The following is a 12,243-nucleotide window of genomic DNA, read 5'->3' on the forward strand; positions in this document are numbered from 1 at the left end:
CATTCAGTATACTGTCGAACCCACAGATTCAGCCATGGCATTAGGAAGTGCGTCCATGTGAATGAAAGGGTGAGGACTGTCAACCAGATTTGAAGTGTTCACGTCCATATCCGGACATCAAGATCTTTTGAACAGACTATACAAAACATTACAGCAGTGAACCGGGGGTATCTTTCCTTCTTTCTCTTCTTTCTTCCTCTCTCTCCATTCTCTCCTCTCCTCCACACTCTCGACCATTCAAGTCTCTTCTCTTCTCTTTTGCTCCCCCCAAACAGCGCAAAAGGCACACACACAGAGAGAGATAGCATCATCGCCATAAACGTCGTAAGTTGAACATCGACACTCTATCCCGTCGACGTCATGTATAGTAGTAGTAAGTAAGTAGTAGCAGCAGCAGGTCAACAAAACCCGCGCTATGCGAATTTCTCCAGCAGTAAAACAGGGGTGCACACTGAACGAATGCGCGCTTCGACGCTCTCAAATACAGCCGGTGATGTCGAACATTGCTATTGTTCGACGCGGCGCGAATTTCGATAAAGTCGAAGCAGAGGCTCTAGTCACATGTCCTCGGTGAAGCGACTGTTGCGTAAACTCGAAGGGGTGTCGCTGCGGGCGAATTGCGCCGCCGCGGCGGGTGGTGGGGTGGGCATGTCGCCGCTGTCGGCGGGTGACATGGTGTACGGCCCTCCGGAATGGACTTGAGGCTGGCGCTGCGGGCCAGGTGACATGGTCATCATTTCGGGGCCAGTGTGGATGGGCGCACTGCTGGACGGTGAGGTGGGTGAGGTAGGCGAGGTTGGGGAGGTTGACGACCGGCCGGCTGTACCATCCCCACCGTAGAAACCTTGGCTGTCCCGATAGAAAGAGGTGCTGCTTAGGTTTCGCTCATCGGGTGGAGAGCCGCTCAAAGGCATGCCGGGCGGGGGCTGCTGCTGCTGTTGCTGTTGGCTACCGGCCCCTTCACTGCTCATACCTCCACTGAATGCAGATGGCAGCTTTCGACCAGAAACTCGTGTGAACCCTCGTTCTGAAGGTGCTGAACCCTCGGCGCTGCGGTTCTGATGCCTAAACAGCGCAGGCAAAGCTGCAGCAAACGGCATCAGGCCTGCACGCTCGGCCATTCCAGGTCCACTCCGATCGGTGGGTTGCTCTGAAGTCTCTGGTGAAGCGGCTGATCCAGGTGGTAATTCGCGGTGCCCAACTTGACTCTTCCTTCTATACCATCTCACGAACAGCATTGCTATCAAAACGAGAACAGCAAGTCCGGCGGCTCCACCTACAACACCTCCCGCAATCGTTCCAGCAGGGGGATCATTGCTTCCACCACCTCCGCCACCAGATGCAGCCGAAGTCGTGCTTGTCGTTGATGAGTCGGTAGATGTCGCCTCTCCTTGGCCAGCTACTCCTGTAACCTCGACCGTCGACGTGATGGTGCTGCTTTGTTCAGAGCTTGATGAAGATGTCGAAGCTGTTCTTGAAGCCGTCGATGCCCGACTTGAAGTGCTTGACCGGTCACTGGAGGAAGTTGCAGATATTGATGGCACCGTAAGCACCTCACCATCCCCCAAGGTTGTCGTGTAAGCTCCACTGTGTCGTGAAAGGGTCGTGATATCTCCATTGGAAAGCGTGAAGAGGAACAGAAACGCAGTGTCCGTAGATGTAGTCGAGGAAGTCTGGTTGTCCAGGTTGATGGTCGTTCTCGACGTTGTGGTACTGCTTTCGCCTTCAATGATAATGGCTGTTAGCGTTAGCGTTCATAATGAACTTCATCTGTAGACATTCATACCTGAAGTGGTGAGGTTCTGAGAGATGGAGGATTCCGTGGAGGTGATGGTAGCACTCGACCGTGTCGCTGATGATGTGATGGTGGACGTGTCATTTGCGCTCGAGCTGCTGGATACGTTGCTCGATACACTGCTCGATACGTATGATGATGGTGATGGTGATGTAGGCTGACTTGATGTCGAACTTGAGCTTTCACTCGGTGTCACGCCAGCCGGTACGGTGTCTGCGGGTAAAGTAGGACTCGATGCTGACGTCGATAGAGAGACCGATATTGAGGATGTCATGGATATGACGGAGGAGCTGACAACTGCAGTGAGAGCCTCTAGAGCATTAGTAGCCGCAAGGTTAGTTGACTCCGCACTGCTCGAAGAGCCGGTCCCCTGTCGAGGCACCAGAACTTGAAAGTGTGCAATGCCTCCAACCACGGGGTGCTGTGTGCTCTGCTCTTTGCTCTGCTGCTGCTGCTGCTCGTCGTCCTGCGGAAAGTCTGTCCTCGCGGGTGCGAGAGACGAGTATGTGTGTTGTAGCGAAGTGACGCCATGGGAATATGAGGGCACCGCATCTGCGGGTGCTGTGCTGTTTTCCAGTCTGTAGTCTGGCTCTGCTAGAGAGCTCGACAGCTTTCGTCGTTTGAAAGGCGGTGCCATGGCCTCATCCATTCGGCACCCTCTCCACCCTCAACTTGGCAGTCCTCTAGGCCTGCCAGGCGATTCGGTGGGTACTCGTGCGGTAGTGTACGGTGTGGTGGTCGTAGGTTCCGGTATGTTGTTTCCTCCTTACGATGCTGCCAGCGCGGATGTGGTGATGGATGTCGCTGCTTGAGGACGGTGAGATGGGCGAGAGAGCGGACGTCTTCGCAGAAGCTCGAGTGGAAATCGTCTGTAACGAACGGACGCCGGCCTGAGGCCGACTGGTGGTGGTGGAGGTGGTATGCTGTGTGAGCGTCAAGCTCTTGCAACGCGCACGGCGGTGCAGGCAGAGTGAGGGAGTTGAGATTGCAGCGACAACGCTTAGTCAACGGCGCAAAGGGCTGCTATCGAGCGTTGCGGTAGAGAATGTCGCGCAGTTGGGCAGTGGTATCGCTGGTCGCATCGATGGCCGCGGACGGGCCGCTACGTTTTTAATCAGAGGCGACGGGGATCGGCAACGAACGACGTAACGCCCCACGACATGAGCGTTCAAAGAATGGTGGAGAGCGAGAGTCGTCGTCGTAGGAGGGTGTGTGCGCACAGCGCCGGTAAGTGATGGAGGTGATGTTGAGGGGAGAGCCAGGCAGGCCGGCATAGAGGCGGAGGCCGGAGAGGAGGAGGGAGAGGGAGAGTGGGAGAGATACAGCTCCAGAACACACAGCCAGCAGCAACCAGCACGCACACCAGCAGCAGCAGCAGTACGAGGTGTAGTAGAGAGACTGGAGCAAGCCATGGCTCGCCGGCCCACCGCCCAATCCGCACAAGCGTGCCTGGAAATGAGGCATCCCCACCCACGTCCTCACCCATCGACCGCATCCCAGGCCCATCCCATCACGCACGTTGCTCCATCAAATCTCATCGCCGTGTGACGGAGTATCGCCATCGAAAGATGCCATCCTCTTCATCATCTATCAATCAATCAATGTCGAGCGGCTTGCACTTCAATCCCTCCCGCCATCAGCAGAGTCTGATCGATGAAGCTTTGCGATGTTGGTTCCACAGTTCGTGCTGCAAAAAATAGCCGTTGGAACTAACACCGAAACCCAATTTCACTCACTCCCTCTCTCCCGCCGTTCGTCTTCTCGACTCGGACTCGCAAGCAAAACCCAATCATCGGCTACCGGCAACCCAAACACTCACGCACGCGCAATCGGCTCCATCGAGCTTCACTTCATCACTGCACCTCTTTCCCTGTCTCATCAAGGATTGCTCGATATCTCTCATCACTTCTACCCGATGCAATTCACAGCAGACCCCGCCAGAGAATCCAGACCGCCTTCCAAAAGCAAGCCAAACTTCAAAGCAATATATTCTGACAGCCAGCCGAGTCCGACACAATCAATCTGCGAGCATGGGTGCCTCCGCCGGACTGTCGCACTTTTAATCTCGACGAACCCTTGGATCCCCAGCCGAAGCTATCAGCAATCAGCAGCAAGCACCCTTCTCCACATCCCATTTTGAGGCTGAAATCGCTTGTAGGGGCCATGTGCATGGTCAGTGGTGTTTTCGTAAGCATGCACAAGGCGGGAAAAATGAATCCACTTTCTATTGTTTGATGTTCGTGAGTCGTATTTCGTTTGGGTGTGCGAGTTCTAGATCTTTTCGGTTCGTGCCAGCCGACGAGAGGGGTGGTCCCGATGGTCAGCCAGGTGCGACGTATACGAGGTTGGAGGTCAGATGGAAGACAGTTGATAAAAGACGACATCTCCTACCACACATGTGCCTTTGCGCATGGCATTCCTACAATTCATACTCACCATCCCTAGCATTGATGAAGAGGTTGACGTCGATGCCGCTTCCTTACAACGAGCATTCGACGAACATGCAGTGTGTGCAAGGCCATTACAACTCAACATTAGATCAACAACAATACCCAACACACAACCATAAGCATACAACTCATATCCAACCCGCCCTTTCTTCCACCTGCTCCCTCTCCCTATCGTCAACCTCCTCATCCCTCCTACTATTACTCTTCCTCTGCTCCCACCAATTCCTCCCTTTCTCCTTCAAACTCCCACTCGCCTTCCTCCTCACAGCCTTAAACTCAAACCTCGACCGATCCAACTTCTCCCTCAAACTCATCGCCGTCGCCGGCCTCTCCGAAACCTCCGAACTCACCTTCCGCGTCGTCGTCGTCAGTCCCAACACATGCGGCGGGATCTGATGCGGCGGCAGACTATACTGCGGCCTGTTTTGCTCGCTCATCGCCTTGGATCTATTCGTGGCAGAAGACTTTTTACTGCGCATCGAATCGAAACTGCCCATTCGCCTCAGTCGATCGCGCAGTCCTTCGGCTTCGTCAAACGTCCGTCCGGACCTATTCGGGGGAGGCGTCTGGTAAGACATGGCGCCGATCACACCAAATGTCTCGTCGCTTCGGTTCGCGAGGCCGATGCTGTGGAGGCTCATGTTGCTGCCGATTTTCTTTATTGCGAGGCCTTTCATCGCCTGTGGCAGATATTTGCGTGGTGAAGAGTCGAGGATATTCTGGACGTTTTCAATGTCTCGTTTCTGTTCTCTTTGTCGATCCAGTGATTGCTGTCTTGGTGCTGCAAACGCGCGGCCTTGGGCGTAAGATGCCTGGCGTTTGAGCTCGATTGTCTGCGCTGGTGTTGAAACTGATCGCTGTCTGGAATGGCCGTCGCCGTCTCTGCGAGATCGCGAACGGCTGAGCTGTCGATATAATCGTTTCTCTTCGATGGCTGCTGCGACTTGAGCGACGGAATTTGGAACGACGTCCAGCGAGTTCATGTGGATGACGATGATCGGCAGCTGCACCGACACCAACTTCGAATTGGACAAAGACGCCGTGACGTTGAGGAAGTAGCGCACCTCGAAGTACTTCCCACAGCGAACAGTTCCATGACCGCGAGGAAGCTCCAGCTCACACGTACGAATATCAGATGTATGCGGTTCGACACCGTTCCAGCCATTGGATCCAGGCTTGAAAGATGACCGGACCAGGATCGCTTGTTCGTTGCTTTCAAATATTCGCGCTTGGACGGCTGACTTCTCCAATGTTGCAGCAGCAGCGTGCTTATAGCACAGGATGTCTCGCTCAAGTGTAAGCTCAAGGCGCTTGACTGGCTTACGGCTTTTGTTCGATATGTGGACGTCAACGAAAATGCTGCCACCGCTGACCCAGACTTGGCGGTGCAAACCAGCTGTAACCCGAATCAGCTCTTGACCAGTACTTCTCGGAATGATCAGTTCATCAAATGCGGTCAAGGGACTCGGTAGTGAGGTCAAGGCTTTTTCAGGATCGTATGTTGGCAACACCTGGATCGCTTGAGAGGTCCTCACGCGATAGTGCTTTCCTGCATCGCGGACCAGTGCAGTCACAGACAGCACAAATTTGATGTTTGCGCGCTTTGACTGGAAGGGCGGTGGGCCTGTATCGAGGGGAAGGCTGATCATAAACGGTAAGGGCGTGCAGGATGGTGCGAGTGCCCAAAACTTGTCGCCGGCAAAGAGTGGGTTGGGCGGTTGAATCATTCGTGAAGGAGGCGGATGTTTAGAATCGATGATGTCCGTCCCAAGGGCAAGGAAGGTTGCTCGGCGGCTGCCATCAATCTCCTCAAACCCAAGCAGATCTACTGAGACCGCACCGATGCTGATGGACCGCCGATGTCGAACGTGCTGATTGTCGTCCACAGTGATCCTAGCATGCCCTTCCACACTACCGCCGCCGACGAACAACGGAGCTGATACCTGCAGTTCCAGCTTGACCCTTGGATGCTTGTACGAAGGAAAGTCCAAAATCTCGACCGGATGCGGGCTTCGAATATGGGTATGTGAGGCCACTCTTCGCGAATCATCAGATGAGATAGGATCTAGTCGTAGCCCTGCCTCCTTGACCGGTGATTGGCTGCCTGCTCTGTTGGGTATCGCATAGGGCGGACGGAATGGAACGTTGTCGGTCTGCTTGGATCTGCCTGATGTGTTTCTAGTCTGAGATCTGGGCTGACGCTGTGGATACTTGTGCGATGACGATCGTCTAGGTATGCTCGACTGCGGAATGCTGTAGAAGCTGGATTGCTGCTGCTCGGGAGTGCTGCTGTACGAAGAAGAGCCTCCCTCTTGCTGCTGTTGTTGGAGACTCGTGTAGTTCGGCTTTGGGATGTGGTTTTCACGCTGAGATGGCTGACGCTTGAGCCATTCCGCCTGTTTGATCGACCCCGCTCTCGATGCACTGCGCCTATGTCTGTACCGACCGCTAGGATGCCGGATCATATTATCCATAATACTAGGCTCACTCAGCTCTCGTATGTCGGAGAGAGGTCGCGGTAATGTCGATGACCAGGGGCCAGGATCCGCATTTGAATAGTCCTGGGGCGCAACGGGTACAGCAGCTGGCGGTGGAAGAGGTGGTGGTGGTGGTAAGGGCGGGGGTGGAGGAGCAATCGGCTGTGGTCTCGAGATCTCATATCGTTGCGAACGGCTTTCCATGACAGCATTTCAGTGTCTTCTCGTCCAGCGTCCAAAGCCTTGGGTTTGTCGAGATGAGCAGAAGCCATAGCAGAAGGTCGCGTAGAGCAGGATCAGGCCCAGATGCACGGTAGTAGCGAATCGCTGGTATCAGTGTGAGGCTAAGGCAAGTGCGCCCACTCGCTCTGATGAAACGATTGAAAGAATACTTCATGTCTTCACCTTCGCCTCCCTTACCTCCTATTGTCAGCCACAATGACTTGAAATACACCCCCAGAACACCGACGAGGTGTTCAAGAAGGACCGGGCTTCGATATGTGGATCGCAACGACAGCGATCTGACTTGCAAGAAAGAGCTGTAAGGTCAATGTTTCCATAGCGGTCTCTGAGAGATGGTCCATATTGTCGACATTCTGACACCTAGCCACCTCCCTATGCGTTCTCGAACGCTAGCTCGCGGCATGCCAGCACCAGGCACTCGTCGTAACAACAGCAGATGCACATAGGAGAGGGCAGAGGTGACGTTTCAACGATCGACTGACGTCGACGATGGCGTTGGGGCCGTGTTTCACAATCGTTCCACGCTTCTTCTCGAAGAGAGCTCCGAGGAGATGCCACGAGCACCAAGGTTGCGCCTGCCCTTTCTGACTCCAGCCCCGCAATCCTAAGCGCCTGGGAGCGAATCGCTACATTCGCCGACACGAGCGATCTGCGAGAATCCCTGCTCCCACGCACGCTCACGCTCGATGCTACGTCGCTCCAGCAATCACAATTCGCCGCGAGGGCCAACTTGCAGGGAGTGTCCAAAGCAGCCACCGCAGGGCCGCCAGCTGGCTCCGTCGTGGAGGGCAATTGCAACCTCACCAGCTGCTTCAGGCCTGTCCGGCGGCGTGGGCCAAGACGAACCGCCGCCGGCAGCGCGCAGCTGGCAGCTCGCAGCGCAGAAGAGAAGAATTTTCTGCTGCCAGTCCATCGTACGGTACTACTGTATCCGGTCTCGCCCTACGGTTTCCGCGTGACCGCCCACGGCGCTTCCCCTCCCATTGATCAGTTTAGATTACCCAAACTCTTACCTCACCGTCCTCTGCTCCCTCTGCAAGGTTATCATTCTCTATGCTAAACTTATTACCAATTCTGTCCTTTCCTCTGTCCAACAGCCTGCCCGCGTCTCTCTGGGTGGAACCTCTAGCGTCGCCTCATTGGCTTCTAGCTTGCTTGGGCAGGGCGTGAACCGGGTACCTGCGTCCGTTCAGATCAGATGGGAGATAGCAGAGACGTCGAGGGCGATATGGCAGCCCCCTCCAAGGTCGAGCCTGCACCAGACGGCACTCCCAGCTCGATCGAGTCGACGCCTGAGCAGGACCCGGGTACCGAACCAGCTACCCAGGAACCCGCTCAACCCCAGAAACGCAAAGGCGGTAGGAAACCAGTGAGTGCTCTTCACTGACTCGCATCGCTGCCCTTCCATGTCATGGCTGATCTCTGGTAGATATATGCCACATCCGAGGAACGTAAGCAACGCAACCGCCAGGCCCAGGCTGCGTTTCGCGAACGACGAACCGAGTACATCAAGCAGCTCGAAGCTACCATCAAGCAGAATGAAGAAACGCTGGCCACCCTCCAGCAAAGTCATCGGACTGCCGCCGACGAATGTCTTATGCTTCGATATAAGAACTCCCTCCTCGAGCGTATCCTGCTTGAGAAAGGTATGTCGTTCGCGTGCCCGGGGCTAGTTCCTACGTTACTGACCATCGTAGGTATCGATGTCCAGGCAGAACTTCAGATGAAGACCGGGAGCCCAGTGCTGGGGCCAGGCTTCATGCATCCAGCAACGACTGCTCCTCAACCACCTCAGCTCCAGAGAGCAGCTCTCCAACGACAGCAAGCAAGGCGCTCGGGTCAAAACTTCCTACCCAAGCTTGCACCTGGACAGTCTGGCCAAGACATGAACTTTTCAGCTGGCTCTCCACACGCGCACCCAACGCCTTCTTCGCATGCATCGTCGCCGACTCAGATGTCGACCAGGTCTCCAATGACCATGCATCAAGGTGGGATGACCCCACCCACCTCTGCTGTACTCGCTCAGCCGCAGGCACAGCATATGCAAAACTATGCCCGCTCGTCACAGCAGCGTCCTAACCAAGCTCTCTATCAAGGCCAGCCCCAGCCTTCGAACGTCCCACCGCAGCGCCCGGCTCCGTCGAACTACCAGAGCAGCGCAAGTGGTATGTCAAGCCTCTCGGGAACCAGCCACCACGGCATGCCTCAGCCTGTCAGTGGTGGAGTGAGCGGTAATGCAGCTCCACAGCCAGCGTCCTCATTCTACCCCAGTCCATTTCAAAAGCACTTTGATCAGCTCGGCAAGTTGACCCCCTTCCCCATATGGAACTGTGTTCGTCCTAGGTTGATTTCGTGATACAGACCAGGAGTACGATACTCAACATTCGCGATCGATGCTCGACGAACCCGACGATAATGACCTCGGAGGAACCACTCGCTCGCCTGAGCTGCACGGAACGTATCCATCGCAGTTCGACCACTCTCAAGCACAACAGCACGGCGACTTCTATCAGCCTGCTCAAGGCATGCAGCCTGGCCAACAGCAACAGGTGGCTCAGCAGGGGCACTTCGAGCAGCCTCAGATGATGCCCCCAACGAGCCACCCTGGAGCTGGAGACGGGCAGTTCGATGTCGATCCAACTGACCCGATGCTGGACGCCGATCCATTTGGCCTTTCAGCATCTATGCATTACCCGGCGTCTTACCATTCGTGATTGAACTGGCGGCGAGTACGTCTGGAGTTGGAGTTGGGAGAGAGAAAAATACGGAAAAGTCTTCCCTGGTTTCACAGGACCGCATGTGATTCAGCGGGCTACGAATAACGGGGAATAATGGAAACAGAAAAAGGTCTTTGCTGCATTTCAGCGAGCGCGCATAGCGATGGTGCATGGCAGGAGGTACTGTTACTTCATGGAGCTTAGGGATGCGATGGAGAAGTCAATGGGGGTCTGATCAAGCAGGAAGGAATTTGATTTCGATGAGTGAAGTTGTACATACGGCGTACGATACTGTCACACTACATCTCTGTGTGATCTGCATGTTCATATGTCTCACGTCAGGCTTGCTTGCTTAGCCTTCAATGATCTATGGGAGACGCATTGAGGCTGACCGTTTGCTCAAGTGACGCGACTAACAATGCATACGCCCAACTGTCGCAGAGCTTAAAGTGACGGCAAAGCAGGTTGACGCCTTTGTTCAAGCCAACTATTCTTCCTCTTGTTTCCTGGAATTCGTTTGTTTGAGCGTTTCATGCCACGACTTCTGACAGCACCTGCCAGCTTTCAATTTTGCCAAGCTTAGCGCTCCTCCCTCCCACCGCGAAATCTCTCGTCACCCGACACCGCAAGCAGAAGATGGGTCGATTCAGCTCGTGACTGCAGCAACCATGAGCGCAATTGCAAGCAAGGTACGTGGGATGCCCTCGCCGCTGCCCAGATGCATCTGCGGCAGTGGTCATGCGACCATGGGCGCAGGATTTTGATGGCTGACTTTTGCTGCACCAGAACCTCTACGACCTCCTGGGTATGCCGAACCTCCATCGCGCCATTGACATCGACCATTCTCCCCTCTAACACTGACATCAGGCAACGACCCGGAGCTCGACCCGGACAGGGAGCCCGAGCCGCCAACCAAGGTCATCGACAAGCCAGTCGCACGAACCGGCAAGCGCAATGCTGGCGCAGAGGGGCCTGCTAAGGACACCCCCCGTCCAGCCGCTGGCGGACGCGGTGGCAGCCAGCAGACAAGAGGCGATCAAGGTGCGTGAGACGATGGGCAGAGATATCAGAAACAACGCCGTTTGGCATTGAGACATGGTGTTTGGCATCAACGGAGCATTGGCTAACTGCGAAACAGCTGGCTCGTTGAACAACCGTGACGATGGTGCTCGCACTGACCGTCAATCCAACCGCACGAGAGGTACACATCTACTGGAGCATCACTCTCGACCGAGTCAATGCTAATTAATCTGCAGAGCCACGTGAGTTCCGCGGCGGCGAAGGCCGTGGTCGGGGACGTGGTGGACGTGGACGTGGTCGCGGTGGTGCACCACGCGATGACCGTCACAGCCATACTGGCATTGGGTACGTGACATGGCTTGAAAACAAGAGTGCTGCCGCTGACTGAAGCAGCGAACATGAGAAGCAGGCCGCTCACGGATGGGGCGCCGAGGACGGCAATGCCGAATGGGCGGACGAGAAAGCCGGAGATGCGATTGCAAAGGCTGAGGCCAATGACGACGCCGGCTTCACCCCTGACACCGCTGGACAGGACCCAGCCTTCAGCAACGGCCCAGAGGCCCCCACTGCCGCCGAAGAGGTTGCTGAGCCGGAAGAGAAGACCAAGTCCTACGACCAGTACCTTGCCGAGCAGGCTGAGAAACGCGCAGCGCTAGGTGGAGACGTTTCTGTGCGCAAGCCAAACGAAGGCTCTTCGACCAAGTTCCCAGAAGGCAAGGCCTTGTCCAGAAACCCAGATGCTGAGAACTTCTTCATCGGCAGCGGAGGCAAGTCAAAGAAGGCAAAGGATGCCCAGGACAAGAAGGAGCGTGTCGCTCTCGATGGCCAGTACTACGCTGCTGCCGACTCTGGAGACCGTGGTGGCAGAGGCGGCCGTGGTGGCGGACGTGGTGGCCGTGGCCGTGGCGAGTTCAGAGGCGAGCGTGGTGGCCGTGGACGTGGCGGCCGTGGTGACCGTGGCGACCGTGGTGACTTTAGAGGAGCACCTCGCGGTGATCGTGGCGGCGCACGCGGCGGCTTCAATGCCACCGACGCTTCTGCTTTCCCAGCACTGGGAGCTTAAGTGTGAGAGATATCACACCAGCCAGCACATCTCAGCCATGCGCTGTCGATTTTAAATCGAAATTGGAGGTCCGCGTCATTGCTCTCGAAAGCGATGGCGATCGGTGCCTTTGCCCGGAGGCGTAGGGCACATGTTTCAGTACAGTATTGAAAAGGTTCATACCAATGTCCTGCAGGTCGTCACATTCGTCTGGTAAGTCATCATTGGAGCACGGGATCGACATTTCAGTCGATAGCTCCCCCACGTGGACCCAATGCATGAACACGTAGTTGATTGACAGTGCATTACCTCCGTCCTGAGCTGGTCGTCAGTCTTCTCGACTGCCAAGCTGCCAGTCCACGCAATGGCTAAAAGCAAACCCCACCGTTCCGCATGAATAGCACCTTTGTCATCTCTCCAAGCCTCACTCATCACAGTGATGTCTTCTGGCACCTCTTCGGATGTCTCGTCCTCCATCTGCCAAGAAGGTCTACACCGG

At 55.5% G+C, this 12,243-nt stretch overlaps 4 protein-coding genes across 4 annotated transcripts; 2 read left to right on the forward strand and 2 right to left on the reverse strand.

Annotated features, from left to right (window-relative positions):
* Positions 1-557: 557 nt before the first annotated feature.
* Positions 558-2,444, reverse strand: M409DRAFT_59937 (uncharacterized protein; the record flags this gene model as incomplete). Its single annotated transcript, XM_033814335.1, has 2 exons — positions 558-1,738; positions 1,787-2,444. 2 exons carry the CDS (start codon positions 2,442-2,444, stop codon positions 558-560), a joined length of 1,839 nt encoding a protein of 612 aa, XP_033661344.1.
* A 1,929-nt stretch (positions 2,445-4,373) lies between these two features.
* M409DRAFT_29078 (uncharacterized protein) lies at positions 4,374-6,926 on the reverse strand (the record flags this gene model as incomplete). Its single annotated transcript, XM_033809299.1, has 1 exon — positions 4,374-6,926. One exon carries the CDS (start codon positions 6,924-6,926, stop codon positions 4,374-4,376), a length of 2,553 nt encoding a protein of 850 aa, XP_033661345.1.
* Positions 6,927-8,163: 1,237 nt separating this feature from the next.
* On the forward strand, positions 8,164-9,679 carry M409DRAFT_70423 (uncharacterized protein; the record flags this gene model as incomplete). Its single annotated transcript, XM_033818722.1, has 5 exons — positions 8,164-8,334; positions 8,395-8,611; positions 8,663-9,265; positions 9,327-9,514; positions 9,548-9,679. 5 exons carry the CDS (start codon positions 8,164-8,166, stop codon positions 9,677-9,679), a joined length of 1,311 nt encoding a protein of 436 aa, XP_033661346.1.
* Positions 9,680-10,350: 671 nt separating this feature from the next.
* M409DRAFT_70424 (uncharacterized protein) lies at positions 10,351-11,765 on the forward strand (the record flags this gene model as incomplete). Its single annotated transcript, XM_033818723.1, has 5 exons — positions 10,351-10,371; positions 10,469-10,487; positions 10,550-10,723; positions 10,939-11,047; positions 11,096-11,765. The coding sequence occupies 5 exons, from the start codon at positions 10,351-10,353 to the stop codon at positions 11,763-11,765; spliced, it is 993 nt and encodes a 330-aa protein (XP_033661347.1).
* Between the last annotated feature and the right edge of the window lie 478 nt (positions 11,766-12,243).

The sequence above is a fragment of the Zasmidium cellare genome, assembly GCF_010093935.1.
Source record: "Zasmidium cellare ATCC 36951 unplaced genomic scaffold M409scaffold_48, whole genome shotgun sequence".
NCBI classification, from domain to species: domain Eukaryota; kingdom Fungi; phylum Ascomycota; class Dothideomycetes; order Mycosphaerellales; family Mycosphaerellaceae; genus Zasmidium; species Zasmidium cellare.